The 19,883-nt window shown below is 43.3% G+C and overlaps 2 protein-coding genes across 3 annotated transcripts; one reads left to right on the top strand and one right to left on the bottom strand.

The window, feature by feature from the left end:
• Positions 1 to 2,193: 2,193 nt before the first annotated feature.
• On the top strand, positions 2,194 to 3,709 carry n6amt1 (N-6 adenine-specific DNA methyltransferase 1). 2 transcript variants are annotated; one of them, XM_005948377.3, is made up of 6 exons: positions 2,194 to 2,514; positions 2,597 to 2,683; positions 2,783 to 2,873; positions 2,944 to 3,027; positions 3,111 to 3,252; positions 3,336 to 3,709. In XM_005948377.3, the coding sequence occupies exons 1-6, from the start codon at positions 2,378 to 2,380 to the stop codon at positions 3,449 to 3,451; spliced, it is 657 nt and encodes a 218-aa protein (XP_005948439.1). In that variant the 5' UTR covers positions 2,194 to 2,377; the 3' UTR covers positions 3,452 to 3,709. The 2 variants fall into 2 exon arrangements, with proteins under 2 accessions (XP_005948439.1, XP_042070517.1); XM_042214583.1 differs by lacking the exon at positions 2,944 to 3,027.
• A 10-nt stretch (positions 3,710 to 3,719) lies between these two features.
• gart (phosphoribosylglycinamide formyltransferase) lies at positions 3,720 to 16,706 on the bottom strand. The gene is made up of 23 exons (XM_005948379.3): positions 16,547 to 16,706; positions 16,287 to 16,380; positions 14,689 to 14,838; positions 13,997 to 14,092; positions 13,744 to 13,918; positions 12,996 to 13,107; positions 10,397 to 10,465; positions 10,131 to 10,256; positions 9,946 to 10,033; positions 8,654 to 8,739; positions 8,398 to 8,566; positions 7,812 to 8,043; positions 7,440 to 7,534; positions 6,990 to 7,099; positions 6,688 to 6,886; positions 6,343 to 6,594; positions 6,109 to 6,261; positions 5,740 to 5,943; positions 5,497 to 5,655; positions 4,957 to 5,087; positions 4,600 to 4,741; positions 4,397 to 4,512; positions 3,720 to 4,294 (listed from the first exon to the last, which is right to left on the bottom strand). The coding sequence occupies exons 3-23, from the start codon at positions 14,831 to 14,833 to the stop codon at positions 4,100 to 4,102; spliced, it is 3,054 nt and encodes a 1,017-aa protein (XP_005948441.1). The 5' UTR covers positions 14,834 to 14,838; positions 16,287 to 16,380; positions 16,547 to 16,706; the 3' UTR covers positions 3,720 to 4,099.
• Positions 16,707 to 19,883: the final 3,177 nt, after the last annotated feature.

A 19,883-nucleotide genomic window follows, 5' to 3' on the forward strand; every position in this document is an offset into this window, starting at 1 on the left:
GTGCTTTTTTGAACTGATTTGAACACACAAATCTTTTTTACACATACAAATCTTTTTTACACACATACAAATCTTTTTTACACACACACAAATTCTTTTTACACATACAAAACTGATTTACAAGTACAAAATATTTATGACCACGTTTTGGGCCCATACGGGTCCTCAGGAGGATGCAGTCCATGAATTTGGACACGACCAGTGACTTGTGTGGACTTGGTACAGCTAAATATCCCAAAATGCATTTCGTCCAAAACTCAAACGCGGCAATGGCAGACGAGTGGGGCTAAAAACTTTTAAATATTACTCTTTCTGGGTCACAAAATAAACTTTTAAGTTATTTTCAAGCAAGAATGTAGCTGTGTAAACTTCAAATATTGGCTCGATTTATCAAGATATCATATGTTTCCAAACGCGCTCCGACGTCTTCGGAGACGTCTGTGACCCGCCAGCTCCATAGCAGACAGCGAGGTCGAGGATCATTAGAGCCGGTGAGAACAGCGACTCCCGGCACATCGTTTTCACCCCCCCCGCGCGGTCTTTTCGCTACTCAGGCTAAACAAACCCCAAACCCCAGTAGCTGTTTATTGTATTGAGTGTCCACTAAAATAAAAGCGTTCTAACATCTCACCTGCTTGTTTTTATTAAGGTATGTACACGTATGTACACGTATGTACATGTACACTATTTTTATTAATAGAGCTTTCACTACTGAGGTTAAACATGATATATAAGTCACTTAGATCACTTCTAAATGTTAATGTTTGGTTTATTTCAGTGTTTTATTTGTTCCTGAGTAAACCGGTTTGGCTGTGATTAAAGTTAAGCTTCATAACATATTACTCACAGTTAAATTAAGAGGGGACGGCAGTAAAAACTCCGGACCTGTGACATCATCAAGTACGCTGGTGTTCCAATTGTACAAGTCCGTGCTCGCGTTCTCGGCAAGTCTGTACTCCCGTGCGGTCTCGCCAAGTCCGGTCTCACCGAGAACGTGAGTACGTACCCCGTGTACTTTTTTTTTTTTTTTTAAATTTGCACAGAAATGTACAACAATTATGGCAATCTCTACAAACATTCTATTTTCCCAACATGAAATAGTATCAGAACAGGCTGAATTCCAACATATAGAGGATAGATAATGAACAGGAAGTACAAACAACAACAAATAAATAAAAACAAACCCCAAACAGAATCAAAGCAAACAAACAAACAAACAAACAAACAAACAAACAAACAAACAAACAAACAAACAAAACAACAACAAAAAAGACGTTATACCTTAGGGGTTTTCTAGCAGATCTAGTTCAATAATCATATGATTCAGAACCAGAGCTTGTTTTTTTGTCCATAAATTTAACAGATGAGAGGAAGAGGCAGAGGTCTTTGTGAAAAGTCAAAAAGGACGGCTTTGTTTTCAGAAAACGACATTTGTGAATGAAGAATTTGCCCATAATAATTATTACATTTAGAACATTTTCAAGCTTCTTTTCTTTTCTTAGAGAACCCAAGATAATATCATTTTTAGAAAATTCAAGTAAGTTTGGAATCTTTGGAAAGAGCCAGTAGTGCACATCGTTCCACAGGGCTTTACAGAATATACAATTATAAAATAAATGTTCTGTTGATTCAATATCCCCATCACAAAAAGAGCAAGAATTATTATCAATAGCAAAGCGACGTCTGAGAAATTCTTTGGAAGGGTAAATACCAGAAAGAATTTTGTAGTGGACCTCCTTAGCTTTGGGAGGAATGGGAAGTTTTAGGTAATTTTTTCTGATCTCTTACTTTTGATCACTAGAGAACAGATGTGAGATGGAATTTGGATTGGATCTATAAGGGAAAAAACATTAGTAAATAATTCCCTAATTTGGGAGTTTTTTTAGACTGTTAGCTGTAATGTTATGCCCATTTACCAAGAGTTCAGGGAGGTCAGGGGATCTATAGTCAGGGTTTTGAAAAAGATTATATGCTGTACATAGAATGTTTTGAGGGATAGCCTTAGTAATTTTTTGAAATTCTTTATTTATTTGCAGATTATAATTCGTGGTGAAATCTTCTAATATAATTTTACCTCAATCATTTAACAAATGCATCACACTCGCGTACTTAGAATTGAGAAAGGGCAGTGTGTTTGTTTTGATTTGTTGCCTTCTGACATGGCGCCGCGATCCCACAATACACTGCGGCGTGACGTCAACTCCAAAGCCCTATAAGGAAGTACAGCGAGAACGTCTCCGGGGCTGAGCTACCTTTATTTTTAGCATGAGTTTAGGCATATTGTCATCAAACATTAAACAGTGGCTCTGCCGAGCTTGATTCCTTAGTGTGGGCCAGCAGATGGAGGAGCGGATATTTAGTGAGCTGTAGAGTGAGCATGAGTACGAGCTACCCCACGCCGCTTTATTCCCACGCTGGACGAGGAGACTTCCGAGAGGTTTACGAGCCGGCGGAGGACTCCTTCCTCCTGATTGATGCTCTGGAGAAAGACGCAGACCGGCTACAGCGGATGAGGTTAGCCATAGATCGAGTATTATTTCCAGTAGACGCACACACATTTTTATCAGACTCTTAACTGCCTCTTCACCGTTTTCAGCCCGTGTGTATGTTTGGAGGTGGGCAGTGGCTCAGGAGTGGTGTCTGCATTCCTGGCGTCGGTGGTGGGACCTTCGGCTTTATATATGTGAGCCATTCTGGTACCTAGCAGCAATGTCCAGCCAATGGGACTTACTGATGTAGAACATAGCATCCAGTTTCATGTACGCATGCATTTATGTTTCAGTTGCACTGATGTGAATCCTGCAGCAGCACAATGCACAGCAGAGACTGCTTCCTGTAACAGGGTGTCCCTGCAGCCGGTGATCACAGACCTGGTAATCTTCAGCTGCTCTTATGGTTTGGGGTTTTCACAACCTGCATATCTGAATGTTGTTCCTCCTGCAGGCCGACTCTCTTCTCCCCCAGCTGTGTGGGAAAGTGGATATACTCCTCTTTAACCCTCCCTACGTGGTTACGCCTTCAGAAGAGGTGCATCACATAGCTCAGCAGGGTTAATGAAGTTCAGGCATGGTGCATTAACCTCCAGTTACTCAGTGGGTTTTCTTTTTCAGGTGGGCAGCACAGGCATCGAAGCCGCCTGGGCTGGAGGGGAGAGAGGGCGAGAGGTGACAGACAGATTTCTGCCAGCTGTAGTGCAGCTGCTGTCCGATAAAGGGCTGTTTTACCTCATCACAATTGCTGAGAATGATCCAGGTTGGTTGACTTTATTCATTGCAAATTATTCATTGTAAGGAATTGAAGCTTGAATAGTTGTTTCCCCCCCTTTTCTTAACCAGAGGAGATCATCCACCTACTGAGCCAAAGTGGCTTGAAGGGAGAGTCCTGTTTGTCTACAAGAGCGAGAAACGAGAGGCTGTCCGTCCTGCGTTTCCACAGGAACCAACAAACATGACCTCCTTGGACATGTTTGTCCAGGATGCATTTCTTTTAGCCCCTGAGGTAGAATTCAACAAGAGCAAATCATGGACAACTGGACAGCTGTTGAATCTCAGCAGGACGAACAGCATGGGAAAACTGCAAGGAATTGGATCAGTCAAAGGATATTTGTAATCCAAGCTGGCTCCATGGAAGGACATTTAGTCCTAAATGTCCTTCCATGGAGCCATGGGCAAAAAACAGCCACTATAAAAATAAATGATTGAAATCCTTATAATTGACTGTTTGCATTCAACCACAGTTTTTATTATCAAGTCACCAATGATAACATTCAAAACTTCATAATCAAGCATTCAGATACTGTAACAAGAAGGCTCATCATGCTAAATCTGTTATTTAGTGAGTCCAATGCAAATCTACAAGAGATATGTGGAATGTAGTTAATGCAGTCATTTCTTATCTGGGTTTTTTCAAAAGCTTTAAGTGACCCTACAGCACATGATGTGTACAAAAGTCAGCTGAAGACTTTTTAAAGAGTAAACTTTTTCTACTCATCACTCTGTTAGTGTCTCCATTTCTCTAAAACCAGTTTTGTGTAACGGAAGTAAACTGGAATTGCTGTAAACAGCACATAATTATTATTATAAATTTTTTTTTTTTTTTTTTAACTTGAGTGAGATTTCCAGCTTATGCGTCCATCCTCTCCAAGGCTCACAGCGCCGCTCGCCACCAGCTCCAGAGCTGCAGGGAAGGCTCGGTGCTCGGCCTCTCTGATTCTGTCGGAGAGACTCTCCTCTGTGTCGCTACCCAGCACGGGCACCGCCTCCTGCACGATGATGGCTCCTGCGTCCACCTCCTCCTGATCGAGTACAGAAGCCACAGCAAAATGTTAAACTTTCCTGCCTCCCACGACTCTGCTTCTTGGTTTTCACATCTGAACTAAACACAAGCTCCTACTTACTGCTACAAAGTGGACCGTGCAGCCGGTGACCTTCACACCAGCCTGCAGAGCCTGTTTCTGAGCGTTCACACCCTTGAACGAGGGTAGCAGAGACGGATGGATGTTCAGCAGCTTACCTGTGACAACAAACGCACTGAAACTGTAAGAAAACTTAAATCTCTCTGATATTTCACAGAAGAAAAGATGTGCTTCAAGGAGCCTACCATTCCATTTCTTGACAAAGGTTCCAGTGAGGATCCTCATGAACCCAGCCAGACACACCAACTCCACCCCAAATTCTTCCAGCACGCGATCAATGGTGCCATCGAACTCTGCGCGGCTGCCATATAGTTTGTGGTCTACCACCTATTCAGAGCCAGACAGACAGGTTTTTCCCCCAGAAAGTGTGCACACATGGATCAGACCACTGCTTAGGGTGTATTTATTTAATTCCAAACTCACATCAGTGAGCTCATCCAGACTTTTTAAATCTCCAAAACCCGACTCAAAGAAGTGGGTGTTATCATAAATGCATTCCCCCCCCCCCCCAAGTTAAGTGAAAAGCTACTTCTGGTTGTTACCCGGGTCTGGACGCCAGCCAGTGATGCTCTTTTCAGGCCTTGAACTCCTGGTTTGTTGGAAATCACCACCACAATCTCAGCTGAGCTGCACGGACGCTTGGCCTGCTCTATGAGGGCCTGCAGGTTTGTGCCTAGGAGAACAGAATAGTCATTTATTTTTAGACACCAGTTTAAAAAAATATGGTCCTTCATTATCTTGACTCTGAAGGAGCAGACATACAAGGATACAACTTCTCTTCTCCTTCGCTTTTTTGCACACTACATGTGACCTCTCTCCAGCCGCATACATTTAAAACAATTAGTCAGAAGGAAGACGTCCTCACTTGACACTGTACTTCAATATTTTGGAAAATAAAATGACTTTCACAAATTGCAAATACCTTGTCTAGATGATATTTTGTCACTGAAACATTGCGCCTGATAGTAGCAATGTTAGACTTAAAAACTCTTCTGTTGCTTTTATGTGACACACACAGATTTCCTAAACCACTTTTCAAATGGTACTTGCATGAACTCATTTCACCATTATTAGAAACACACCTGTGCCAGAGATGAGAACGCCTACTTTTGTCCTCTTGCGTGGTACCATGCTGTTGTCGTGACAACCCCCATTCGCCTCGACTGCCACCTCTTTGCTGGAGGCCTGTCCCGCATTGAGCAGGCTGTTTTTCAGGTTGCGGACCACCACAGGTTTGGCCCCTGCGTGAACAAAAATGAATTCTTAGTCTCTTTTGTTTCTGTCCCGCCAGCCTGTTTTTAAGCATCAGCATTTCACAGTCTCACCAGGTTCCTTGTGGGCCAGCGAACCGACAATCCAGGCCTCCTCGTGGGCTTGAAGCTGGCTCAGGACCCTCTGAGCGTCCACGGGGGCGACCACCAGCACCGCTCCCAGGCCGCAGTTGAAGGTGCGGGCCATCTCCTCTTCACTCAGACCTCCTTCCTTGTGGAGCCAGGAGAACACTGGGGGGATGCTCCACTGAGAGGCATCTGTACCGTGCATAAACCGTGTAAATAATCAATCAGGAGGTGCTGCAACTGTGCTGAATATAAAAACACTTCTGTTAAGTGTTTTTATACATTCTTATTCTTCCTCTCCACATTGTTCAGGTTGTTGTCTCTATGCTATAGTTTGCGTTTGTGCTTTCGTCTCACCTAAATCCACAGCCAGCTCCTGTGGCAGCACCCGTGGGATGTTCTCCAGGAGTCCCCCACCTGTGATGTGAGCGTAGGCTTTGACAGCACCGCTGCGCAGGATCGGCAGGAGCAGGGGGCTGTAGATCTTCGTTGGAGTCAGCAGAACCTCCCCTGGAATCAGAATTACAAACAATTGAGTTCAACTGTTAAGGGTAACCTGGAGCAAAGGCACACTTCATCTCTTTGACTCACCAACAGTCTGTCCTGAGTTACCAAAGGGAGCAGGGGAGCTGTAGCTGAGCTTTGCCTTCTCCAGGATTTTACGGACAAGACTGAAGCCGTTGCTATGAACCCCAGAGGAGGCCACTCCAATCAGCATGTGCCCCTCAGAGATATCCCCCAGTCTGGGCAGCAGAGCTCCTCGTTCCACTGCGCCGACGCAGAACCCGGCCAGGTCGTACTCTCCCGGAGGATAGACGCTCGGCATTTCAGCCGTCTCACCACCTGCAACAGAAGCAGATGGCATGAACTCAACATAACGTCAAGACCGGATCTACCTTACCTCATAAGCCTCAAATGGTACGTCTTGTTTCTCACCCAGCAGCGCACAGCCGGCCGTTTCGCAGGCCTTTGCGATGCCCCTGACCACTGAGGCGGCCACGTCCACATCCAGGCTACCACAGGAGAAGTAGTCAAGGAAGAAGAGCGGCTCAGCACCCTGTGCCAGCACATCGTTTACACACATGGCCACCAGGTCCTGACCCAGAATGCCGTGCTGCCCGCACGCCTGGGCGATCTGATTATTTAAAAAAGAAAAAAAAATAAATAAATAATTAAAAGAAAATCCAAACACTGCTAGGTTTACAGGCTCTATTCTCCTTAAAGGACTGAAATCCCACCTTGAGCTTAGTCCCAACTCCGTCTGTTCCGGATACAAGGATCGGGTCCACAAATCCAGCCGCCTTCAGGTCAAAGAGCCCAGCGAAGCCTCCGAGCTCTGCATTACATCCTGGCAAAGACAGAAAAACAAGTGACTCATTCATTCTAGTTTGTTGTTTAGACTACGGCTGCTTTATCTGAATAAAACAGATGTAATAAAAATCACAGCATTTAATGACTACAATTACTGAAAAGGCAGGAAAACGCGTTTTCTAATTAGAAAAAAGGTTTCCATCAGCAGAAGAGGAAGAAAATAAAATGAGGTTTACAGAGTGGCATTTAAACAATTTCCCCCCAATGTTGTGGGTTTGACATTCGATCACAGATACAAGAGCATAAGCTGTGTGTAAACACAATACAAACCCTTTCTTCCTTTTGTGTTCAATTTCTGCAGATAAGAACAAAATTACCAGAACGGGAAGTTGCCTTGGCCAGGGGTTTGATCATGTCCACCAGCCTGTTTCCGGCAGCAATGTCCACACCGCTGTCCTTATAGGTCAGACCTCTGTCAGAGACAACTGATCAGCACTCACTGAACTGTGACAGTCGGTAATATCGTGTTGGTCTGCAGCTGCTATCACAGTGAAGCTAATGAAAGAGGCTAAAAATCAGTCGGGAATTCCTCACTGTGAATTAGATCAGCTACATGACAACTTAATTAGCTGAAGATGAAAATTAATACCCGCGGAAAGAAGAACAAGGACGCAGTTTATTATTCAAATACATGATATCCAGCAAAGGAATGAACAAAAGCACAACAGAATTTTTAGCCACACACACACCTGTGCTGTTTCAAGTGAGCGATGGCTCGGTGACCGATGTCGCGCCTGTACACCGCGTCCGGGAAGCCAACTGCCGCCACACCCTGATTGGCCGCCTGCAGGGCCAGCTCCAGAGACGACTTCACTGCAGTGACAGACAAGACCCGCCCGCCGCTGGAGACCACGCTTCCTTCTTTCAAGGCTGTACCGGCATGGAAAATCTGCAGCCCCATGTCCTGAATCAGGGACAACCCTGAGGAGGAGCCAAGGTGTTACACTAATAGCTCCAAGCACTATAACGTGCGCAAACACAGTATATGTCCCAAAAATCTAGATGTAGTGTTTTCAGTAAAGCACTTGCAGAAATTAATGCATTACATTAACTTGATCATTTTTTGCAATAAAATGTGCATGTTTTTTTTTTCCCGATTGCAGAATTATTACATCCACAGAACCACAGACTGAAACATTAACATGAAGGAAAAAGGAACTAGAGTTTTGCACATGTACAGACTGAGAGGCTCACAGAAAAAGCGAAGCCACACTCCATCTTCACTCACAGACGATTTTAAACAAGACTCCTGCTGAAATCGCGGATTTCCTGTACCTGTGATTTCGACTCCTTTCTTGTAGGAGCCGGGGTAACCGCCACTGGCCATGACCACAGTGACTGCAGAGCTGTCCTGGTGCCACACGGGGGCGTTGGAGGCCAGTTTGCCATTCATGGTGTTCATGATCACTTCATATAGGTCGCTCTGCAACAGCGGCAGCAGCACCTGGAGGAAAATGGCAAGAGCGGAGAGAAACGCTTAGTTTTAAAGAGAGGAGATGCAAAGGTGGACGTCTGCCTGTGAAACACACACCTGACACTCGGGGTCTCCGAAGCGGCAGTTAAACTCTAGCACCTTCGGGCCCCGCTCTGTCAGCATCAGGCCTGCGTACAGCACGCCTGAAAGACAAGGGCATAGGGCTGCTCGATTATGGCAAAAATGATAGTCACGATTATTTGACGATATTTATTTAACCCTTTAAGACCTACTATAGAACCAAGTCCACCAGAGCTTATATTATTTTTATTTATTTATTTTTTTTACATGCTGTAGTGCCATTTGTGGGAGCATTTCAAGTTGCTATACATCAATACAACTGTTATAGCCCATATTTTAATAATATGTATGCATTAAGTCCATAGTAATTACATAAATTGCAAAAAAGTGCAATAAACTACAAAGAAAATTGAAAATCGCTTTTGTTTTGTTTACATATATTTCTACTTGGAGAAGTTTAAGAGGTTTATCCCTCAAAACTTTAAATACAATAAAGTTGCAAAAAATAGTTTCCCACCACAGGAAATTTATTTTGAGTGTCTTCATAGTTTTATTTTGGAGATACAGCAATTTTTATATACTGCAGGAAAAACAAAAAACAATCCTATGATGCAAATTTGCAAAGAAAACAGCATGTGCATCATTTCACTGTGGGAAGTGTTACGAACAGCTGATAGGAACGGCAAAGCGTGTTTCTGGAATATTATGTTTTTGTTCCTGCAAGCGCTTTTTATGCAATTTTTGCAAAACTATATGTGGAACGAAACCGTGACCGAGGACAAGCTGATGGCATAAGATGTAAGTACAACTCCTCCGGTTTCATATGCAAAACAAATTATTGCGCTAGCTTACACGGTTCAGGTTCTACAGGGATTTAAAAATAGTTACGCAAAACGGAGCGTGCTGCTCTGACCGGCTTTAAAGGGTTAGCAATGACTTTAAAAAAAAAAAAAAAAACTTCAGTGGTGTTGCACACTATTTTATATTATTTTTTTAAACTCTTTTCAACCAACGGCAGTCACTCTCCAAATAACTTCTGCTTAGCTTTCCGAGCTTCCCTCGGGTCCTCTTAATCAGCGGTCTCCACCCTTTTTTGCGCCACAGACCGGTTTATGCCCGACAATATTTTCACGGACCGGCCTTTAAGGTGTCGCGGATAAATGAGGGAGGGGCTAATAATCGGCTCAGTCATTTTTAATGATCGTTGAAAGCCCAGATCGTAATCGTGATTAAAATTCGATTAATTGAGCAGCCCTACAAGGGCATAAACGATAAGTGAAAATAAATGAAGGCTGCTGCAGCAAACATTGACTACAGATGGTACTCACCCACATAGGGTGTTCCCTCCTCACGCATCCCATCCACAGTCTTCTGCAGAACAGTCTCTGCGATTTGCTGCAGCAGCTCCTGACTCACCTGTACCACAGTGACAGAAAGCAGCTTAACCATTAGCCAGCAAAAACTAAAGTAGAGCACAAACAGGGTGGTGCAGCACGACTACAGTTAACGTTACCTGAGGGGTGGGGCAGTAAGCTCCCATGCCGCCTGTGTTTGGGCCCAGGTCACTGTCCTGCAGCCGCTTGTGATCCTGTGCAGGGGGCATCTGTGACACCGAGTGGCCGTCACTGAAACACAGGCACTACAAAACCAGAGCATGCGGGATAAGCAGTTTGCCAATTTTGATGGAAGAAAAAATATATATACACGCACATGTATATAAAAAAAATTCTTAAGTTTGTTTAAGTTTTCTCAGACTTTAACTTAAACTATTGCACTCACAGATACTTCCTCTCCCTCCAGAAGCTCCTCCACCACCACTGTCTCCCCTGCAGATCCAAAGGCTCCGTCCTTGAGCGCACAGTAAACACAGCAAACTGTTGACACTGGAAGATCCAATTACCTCCCCCAAAATTCTTCAACAGCTCAATATATCGGGTAAAAAAAAAAAAAAACCCAAAAAACAAAACAAAAAACCCCAACAAACTTCTGAGACTCCACCAGCGATTATTCTACTGACTAACCAGGCGACTCTGCACCTGAGGCTGCTGTGCAGCTTTAAAGGGAAACAGTCTGAGAGAGAAGAAGAAAGGCGTTTAAAGGCTTCTGCAGTTCAATTTCTTTTGGGAGGATACAGGGCAGAGAAGCAGCTTTGCATAAACAAGGCACACCAAAGTCTAGAAAAATGAGGAGCTGCCTACAGAAATATAATCCACTGCAGGATTTGTTTAGCACACAAAATAATGGTAACAGATTACGACAGCTGTGTAGCATGTTTCTGCCATCACTTTGAAAGAAGAAAGAAAAAAGTAGCACGTTATAATTTACTTCACTGCAGCACTTCTGGATGCTCACAACAGGAAACACGATGCAGCAGATCAAAGCAGATGACTTTGACCTGGAAGAAACGTGTTTGAATACTCAGTGAAGCCGACCTTAATGGTGCTTTCCTGAGTAGGTCGGAATTCCAGAGTTTCCAGCTGGAATTGCAGGGGTTTTTTTGATGAGTAAATATTCTAAATTATGTTAACATTAATGAGCAGTCATCTGTTCCTGCACTGCTACACTCTACTGATGCTCAATACTAACTAGAATAGCACTTTACCCTCTCGTCCAACCCTGGTCACCACCCCAATGCCAAACTCCAGACTTAAAACTGTTAGTTTGTGAAATCCCATTTTAATGTTTACTGAGGTATTTTCTTTGTTTTATTGCAGGAATAGTTTGAAAAATTCCTCCAACATTCCTCATGCTAATAGTAAATAACTCTCAATAATATAGTAACATACTCTGTTTTGCATTCCTGTTTAAAAATTACTTCCCAATACTTCCAAAAAAGAAAAACACCTGAAAACATGGAAGCTTGTTTCTGCCACATTTCTCCTCCCCCTGTTTTTTGGCAACTGAAACTTCAACATAGCTCAAAACTGACAAAAACATGTTTTTTTTTGTCAAGTTGGTAAACTCAAACTGTGATTTTGAATTATTACATTAAAATTTAAATGAAGTAACATGAAATTTTGAATTACGGATGGCAAATTATTTTCTTTTTTTTCCTTAAGTGGCAGAAAGTTTCAGCTCACAGTAGCAACGTTTAACGTTATACTTCATCAGGAAATACACGTTAGCTTTCTGTTTGAGACAGAGACATTGTTGGTGCCAAGTCAGTTTTGTTCCTTAGCAGTTTCAAAACTTTTGAAATGTGAATGTGAGAGTGACTGAATAGTGGCATTGTAAAGCGCTTTGGGTGCCTTGAAAAGCGCTATATCAATCCACTCCATTATTATTGTTATTATTAAATTACTTACGAGTTTAATTTGGGCAGGCATGTCCCACCGGGAGGAGGCCCCGGGGCAGACCCAGGACACACTGGAGAGATTATATCTCTCGGCTGGCCTGGGAACACCTTGGTATTCCCCCGGATAAGCTGGAGGAGGTGGCTGGGGAGAGGGAGGTCTGGGCCTCTTTGCTTAGGCTGCTGCCCCCGCGACCCGGCCCCGGACAAAGCGGATGAAAATGGATGGATGGAGTTTAATTTGTCAGCAACTTTCTGCCAGCCCTCTCTCCTTGCTTTTGCAGCCTTTGCAGTGTTCCCTTGCGTTCTGATTAAACTCTGAAACTCCTGAAATCCCTCACTCAAGAGTTCTTGCTCTGCTGCCGAAAAATACCGAGCCGAGCGCGCTCCGTCGACATTTTCGCCGACCAATCAGAGGGTTGCCGATCAATGTTTCTACTATCGATGCGTAGCCCCTTTTACGACACCCAGTGATGTCACATTACTGCGTCCAGCTGTACTAATCGTCAACAGCAGATGTGTTCGGGGAACCGGATTAGCGAGCTCACGGTTAGCGCGATGGTTTGGTCTTGGATGTAGTGAGCGACGTACGAAGAACGGGCCCCTGAACCATGTCCTTCTCAAAAATAAATAAAACAAGGTCCATTGTCTGCAAATGGTGTAAAATCTGCATCTGAAGACATTAAAAAGACTGAGGAGTGCGCCATAACAGCACAGCTACAACATAAAGGTGAAATTAAGAGGAAGAGCAGAGTTGGCACTAATTCCCAACCTTTTCATATACACAAAGCAGTTTGGTCCAACATTCATATAAAAATAATGATTACAGCAGCTTTAAGTAGCCCAGAAATGTGCTGGGAAATGAGCATTGAGAACATTACATACATCACTGATCTAGGAGGACTGCTCAGTGGGGCAGCTGTGACTGAATATTCAAAAAGGAAGCTTTTACAACACTCATTCATCTATTTTCAATTAAAAATTTTAGCCAAATACTGCTGCCCATTTCCCCCTCTTTCCCCTCCTTGCTATAACATAAGGCCAGGGATTAATGAAGAGCTGCAGTATTGCTTAATAGCCTCACACCTTCATAATGTCCATCACGGCCTGACAGGCCTCGTCCTGATCTCGCGCCACGATCACTCCCTTCCCTGCAGCCAGACCGCTTGCCTTCACCACCAGAGCTGGAAAGTCGGCCCTGGAGAATCAAAGAGATGAAATAAACCTGGGTAATGTGCAACAGGAATCTTTTCTCTGCCTCCCCGCTGCCGCCACAGACATACACTGAACAGATGCTGATACTGAGCATAAAATGTTTTTTTTTGTGCACCATTTAACATTTGCAGTGCGCGCTGCTGTTGGGGAATGGGTTTGCGATCCGTATGGATGAAGGCTGTCAGAATATGGCAGCTGTTGTTCTGCCCAAGATGCTTTACATGACCAGAGAAACGGCTCTCATTGAGCGCAAGACATTTTTTTCCCCTTTTACCCTCCCCTTTGTCGATAAAAGTAACAAATCTGTTTATGCCGGATCGCTCCGTGCGGCTTCGCTCATCAGAAAGGCGGTCATTACATCTTAGATCATTAACTCATGAAACCATCTGAGGAAGGAAACTTCCATCTTCTTTCACGGTGTCGCTTTTTATGCGTTTCACGGCTCTAAAAACAAAACTTCGCAGCCATAAACAGTCTTTTACCGTAAACAGAAAACCCCATCTCCAATCCCAACTACTTCTTCAATTAAGCTGGACCAAGACGAGTTTTCAACAGTCCAAAACCAGAACTGTAACTTTAATGAAGTGTATTGCCTCACATATCCTTCTATAGTACTGACGTGCGGATGTAGTGACAGGCCTGCTGGGGGTCAGTGAAGGACCCGTAGCGAGCTGTGGGGATGCCGTGACGTTCCATGAAGGCCTTGGAAAAGCTCTTACTGGCCTCCAGCTGAGCTGCTTTGGCTGAAGGACCAAAACATGGAACTCCTGCGGCCGTCAGGTCATCCACAATACCTGAAAGAGAAGCAACAGGTGCATTTAATATAAAAATCATACCCATCATACAAGTTTAAACAGACGGCCGGCACTTACCTGCTGCCAACGGAACTTCAGGTCCGACCACAACTAGCCCCACATGGTGATCCTTGCAGAACTGAGCCAGGATGGTGTGGTTGCTCACTGATACCTCTGCACAGAGTGTGAGCACTTAGACATCATTCAGTCTTCAGCTGCTTGACGGTGTAATCAGCATGGCATACCGAGCATATCCCATTAGGCTAATTATGTAATTAACTCAATCAGTGCATTAATTAATACATATCTGTGCGAGCGTCCTCATCGTCACCTTAAACAGAGGTGCTGTAAAAGTTTGTGCTATATTTATTAAAGCTCTTAATGAGTAACGCTAATGAAGAAGGATATGAAACGCAAAGAAGTTCATCTGTAAGATAAGAAACTTAGAATGTTGGCAAAGTGCAAAAACGTGTCATATCGCAGCTTTAGTGTGGAATCTGTGCAGCTACCCTTGCATAACGCAGGCAAGCCAATTCCTCCGATTTACAGGTTTGATGCTTTGCAGCTTCTGGTTTAATGTGATGTGCATAAGTCTTGAGTCATCCTTCATTTCTTTTCATTTTGTTAGGAAAATGGGTAAAAGGTGCAGTGATTTACGCCACAGCAAGACCTTCGAAAATTGTCTGAACGCTTGTGTCTCAGAGGGACACCTGATCTTCACAAAGCTGCCCGTCACTCAAGTATTAATATAGAAAACACTTCCCACTTACCAGAATTGCTGATTTTTCCACAGCCGGCCGTGCCCGCGTTACCCGGCGCTACCAGAACCTGCTGAACCTGTGGCGACTGGGCCAGCTTCCACGCCAGCGCGTGCTCCCGCCCACCGCCACCAACCACCAGCACCCGCCCTGCCATGACACCTGAGCGGCAAAAGAAGAACAACACCACCACCACCAAAACTCATCTTGTCATCCACCTTTAATTGACAGCACTCGTGCCAATTTAATTGCATGCAAACGGTGACCTATAACTGCACAGCTGCGAGGAAGCGGTGACCTTTTCAGTCAGCCTGCTGCTCTCATATTATCTTGTATCGCCGCAGTAACAAGGATTCAATCAAGCAGAACATAAACACAAGTCAACAATTACACAGAATGGTCACCAGGCAAGGCTAAATCACCAACAAGTGGAAACACAGGCTCAATTTGCATAGAAAAATAAAACCATAACAGCCACAGTGTGGCTGGGCAGTTATTCAGCAGTCCCTCCATTTTTGGAGTATTCATCCAACGCATTTTTTTTTTTAAATCCCTGTCATGGAAATTTAATTAACAAAGCTAGCAGACACTGTAGTAGCAGTAAAAACACCTTTAATTCTTCTATCGCATGCATGAGGACAGACATCAGTCAGGGGGCACTGAGAGCCGTCTTTGAAAATGAACAGTACTGGCCTCTTTTTAATACAGTCAACAGAACAAACGAAGGCCTTAAACAGCTGCTCCTTACAACTGCTTCCCCAAGGAAAGAGTTTACAATCCTTTACAAGAGCAGTCTGGGGTGATAAAGTCAAAGTACTGTTACTAAGACAATATGTGACCAATACGTAAAAAAAGTCCAACATATCCCTTTTACTTCAAACTATTGGGAATCTATTAGAAAGCAGGATACGGATATAAAACAGCTGAAAGGGACTACAAAGTTGTTTGTTGGCCCTTGAAATCAAACAAACTGGGGTCAGAGTTTAAACCATCCCCATGTGCGCTGACCTGAAACCCATTCCTTGAACCCTGGGAGGTTGTGCAACTGCATGGTTTGCTACAGTAAAGGCCAGTTTTTGCAGATTCACTGCATCAGTGCAGTGACTTCAGGGATAAGACAACACAAAGGCGTGTGTGTTGCACAGTGGTTGCGCATGCTCAACAATTAACCAAATCATCGGGTTTGATTGAAATCACTCCGCTCATGTGACTCGCTTTTAAGATGCACGAGTCCAATAAGGGTTTAAGAAAGCTTTTTTTATCTTGAGAACCTTCACTGACAAAGCTGTTTATACGCTGTTACACAACATGCTGCGCAAAATGATGCATTTGAAACTGGTATTACTGCACTGGCATGTGCCAGAATGTATATGAATGAATTTCACTGCTATACTCTGGGAAAACAGTGAAAAGGTGGCAGCATGTACACAGAAATCCATGCATTTATTCTAGAATAACAAAAAAAAATATCCACTGCATTTCTAATAAACTTTCTTGGATCGTCTGTGCAATGCATTCAATCCCATTCTCTTCCACTAAGAGTACATTCAGCGACATTACCGCGTTAAACTGGGTAAAGTGAGCATGTCGCGTGCCATTTTAACACTTACCTGCGCGTGTTAAGTGTATGTGTGAAGCAGGAATTAGCCGGAGCCCAGACCAGGACAACAGTCAGACGTGTAGCCTCTGCTCCCAGCCCGCTGACTGACCGAGGGGATGCAAAGTATGTCATCACACACACATACAACACACCACGTGGATCCAATGTAACAAATACATATTCACTATACGTTAGCAAACGCTACGAAAAGTTAGCTTAAAGTGCTACGAAGCATAACAAAGTGTATCGGCGTTTGTGTTCGCTGCTTACCTTTATGTGTTGTACAAACTAATCTGGGACACTTTTTTGGGGAATTCTACAACTTCCTCGGGGTGTAACTGGCAAGTGCATCATGGGAATTGTAGTTTGTTCGCCATCTCGTGCTAGTGTGGCGACCACAGTCAATGGTGGCGACTCGAATTAGGAAAACCGGTAAAGGCAACTAACTAGATGGTGATGACAGCAACACCTGGTGTAACACCCCAGGAGAGATTGCCGGCGCAAACGTTGTAACAGTTATAAAAGGCACACAGGCTCGTTATTATCGGGCAGAGACGAGGCAGGTCAAGTTCATCAAACAAAGTTTATTGGACAAAATCACTAAAAGTGTAGAGCTGAAAAAAAGAACTTCTTAAGTAGCAGGGCTGGGAATACCGAACCGTTAATTAAGACACGTTATTTACAAACATTACTTAAAATAACAAGGTTCAGTAAAATGATCCTGTGTAGTCTACAATCCTCACTGCAACTTAAATGGTACGTAATACCCATTTCCCGGTGTGTATGCTCACATGCATCAGAGGGAATTCCACCACACGTGCCTAGCCCTCACAAGCATAGTGGAGCAACCCTCCACTAAAGCAAAATAAATCCATAAATCAATATATATAAAACATAAAACAACTCAGTAAATGAGATGCAAAAGAAACAAGAACCAACAAACACAATTAACCAATACTCAGAACAATGTGCAAGTCCTGGAACTCAGTGAAGATTAAAGAGAACGACAACTGCAAGACAACAGTATCATCACATTATTCACATGTGTCACTACTTTGCCAAGATCTGGAAGAAAACCTAAAGTATTACTCTCACGAGAGGAAATTGGTTTCTGGTGCAACAGCGTCACTCCACACAGTGTAGAATGATGCTGCCAGAGCTTTACATCTGCTCCAAAATTGACACCTTCAAGCTTGACTGAAATTTGCAGCTGCCCACCTGGACTAGTTATATGCTTTCTCAAGAAAAGTTTTATGGTCAGATGAGACAAAGATTGAGCTTTTCAGCCACAATGACGAGTGGTATGTTTAGAGTAGTAAAGGTGAAGCTTTCAAACCTAAAAACACTGTACCAACTGTCGAGCATAGCGATGGTAGCATCGTGCTGTGGGGCTGTTTTGCTGCCAGTTGTACATTGCACAAAGTGGATGGAATGATAAAGGGCTACTTCCAAATTCTTTAACTTCACATGTCTGTCTGCTTCCCAGGTGTTTTTGGTGACTAAAGCTTGAGCTTTACATCACTTCCACTTTTCCACTTTTGTGAGATCACCGGTCTAGTCCAATCATCTTTCTGCCGGCCTTCTTTAGGCCAATCAACCTTCACTCCGTGTACTTCAAATCTCACTGCACATCTGTCATTCTTCTTTGCAGACACCTATTTGCAACCCACCTCCTCCCTATCACTGCCTCTCACTCATCATTCAAGCCTCCATCTATTTCTACCACCAGCGTCTAGACTTCAGGGGTGTCCTGCTCTAGTCTCTTTCACAGATGGGGTTACGTTCTGCTATGCTGGGCCATTGGAGTCTAATCGCCAAATACCTGAAATTGAATTCTGTACATCTATTAATTATGCTCAATTCCTTCTAGACCTGCTAGAAGGCTGAAATCTGGGCGTTCCAACAAGTAAATGATGTTAAATACATGAAACGTGCATTTTGAATAGAGAACGCAGACTACGATTAAGCTTCTGAAAATCTTCCCAAAGCCCTGCTTAAAATTTGTGGACAAGGGTTAAAACCTGTGTTTTGCCAAGAAGCAAACCACTTTAACTGAACTCAATTCAATACCAATTCTGCCAGAGTGGTGAAATATTTGCCCAGAATTATGTCAGAAGATTGTTGATGGCTACCAGAAGCATCTGGCTGAGGTGCAACTTGCTTAGGGACATTTAACCAAATATTAGCGGATGTATATGCATGTTGTTAGCCCGTGCGGATTAGAGAATCAGAATCAGAATCAGAATCAGAATGGGGTTTATTGCCAAATGTTGAGCAGGTTTACAACATTAGGAAATTGCTGCGGTGCTTCAGTGCAAACATAGTGTCATAAATAGCACTTAAATAGACATGAAAAAAAAAATAAAAGTAGGGATAAGAATTAAAAGTGCTACGTGGAAAGATATGTGCATGAGATATACATGAGATATATACATGAGAATAAGAATGTATATATCTCATGTATATCTCATGCAAACTTGTACAAGTTACTAAAGATGTATACTGTACAATCATTCCACCCTGGAAAAAGAACAGTTTACTTAAAAGCCCCAAATTACCATGATATTCATCCTCATGGATAGTTTATGCAAACTTCTGAACTTTACATTCAAACCATCACATAAATCTATTGGCATCCCTATAATGTTAACCTAATGCAGGCTTTTTAAAAAATATCTTTTTATCCACAAAGTCTTTAATTTTGATCATAGCTTCTAAAAAACGATTCAGGAAACACTGACAAACTTTAGGAACGATCACAGCCATATCAAACTGGGATAACAAACGCAACATAATAAGTGTTAGAGTTGAATTGTTAAATGTTTGTCATTTTTATGTTTACCATTTGTACAGTGTTTTAACTCTGATGAAAGAAATTCCACTGTCCTTCCCCCCAGATTCTCGAGGTTCTGGTGGGGGCTGTAATGTTTTATTGCAGATATATCCTATCTGGCAAGATCTGCTTCTTTGATGTAAGCTTCCTGCGTTTACGACCCTTTGGTCAGCAGGAGGTCTGAACACACCCACACACCAAACACACACACACACACCTCTTACAGAAGTTCACACATATACATTTACATACAGTCCTTGTCTTTGTAACCAAAGGGGGTTGCAAGGGGAGGTGTTTTGTAAACTATTGTTTGAAGTTTGTCAATAAAAGGCAGCGAGAGGAGGCCACCATCGAGGTCATTGTCGTGCTGGACACAGATGAGAGGCCTCCCTTGCGCAAGTAATGGATCGATCGACTGTCTTGTTTTCTTCATGATGAATAAGTCTCTAGAATTAGCGGGGTTTGTGGAAACACAGACCCAACAATAAGTTATACAAAAAGAATCCACTTTTCATGCAAGTGTGACAGTTTTTTCCTTCTCAACTGTAGCGATTTGTAGCGCCCTAACTGCAGCGACTCCATCACTTTTAATGTGGCTTTGGAAGCAATCACAGGAGATTAACCTGCTGATAGAAGCTTCTTCACAAAAGCACATAACAGCTCTGAAATACATGCTGGAGCTGTGCCATTTATTGCTTTTTGCAAGCGATCAATAAATTCTGAAAGTCAATCTTGAAGTTAACATGGAGATGTGTAAAGTTAGCAAATAAGGGC

Source organism: Haplochromis burtoni, unplaced genomic scaffold (genome assembly GCF_018398535.1).
Source record: "Haplochromis burtoni strain Fernald_Lab_line unplaced genomic scaffold, NCSU_Asbu1 Contig_590, whole genome shotgun sequence".
In the NCBI taxonomy this organism is placed as follows: Eukaryota; Metazoa; Chordata; class Actinopteri; order Cichliformes; family Cichlidae; genus Haplochromis; species Haplochromis burtoni.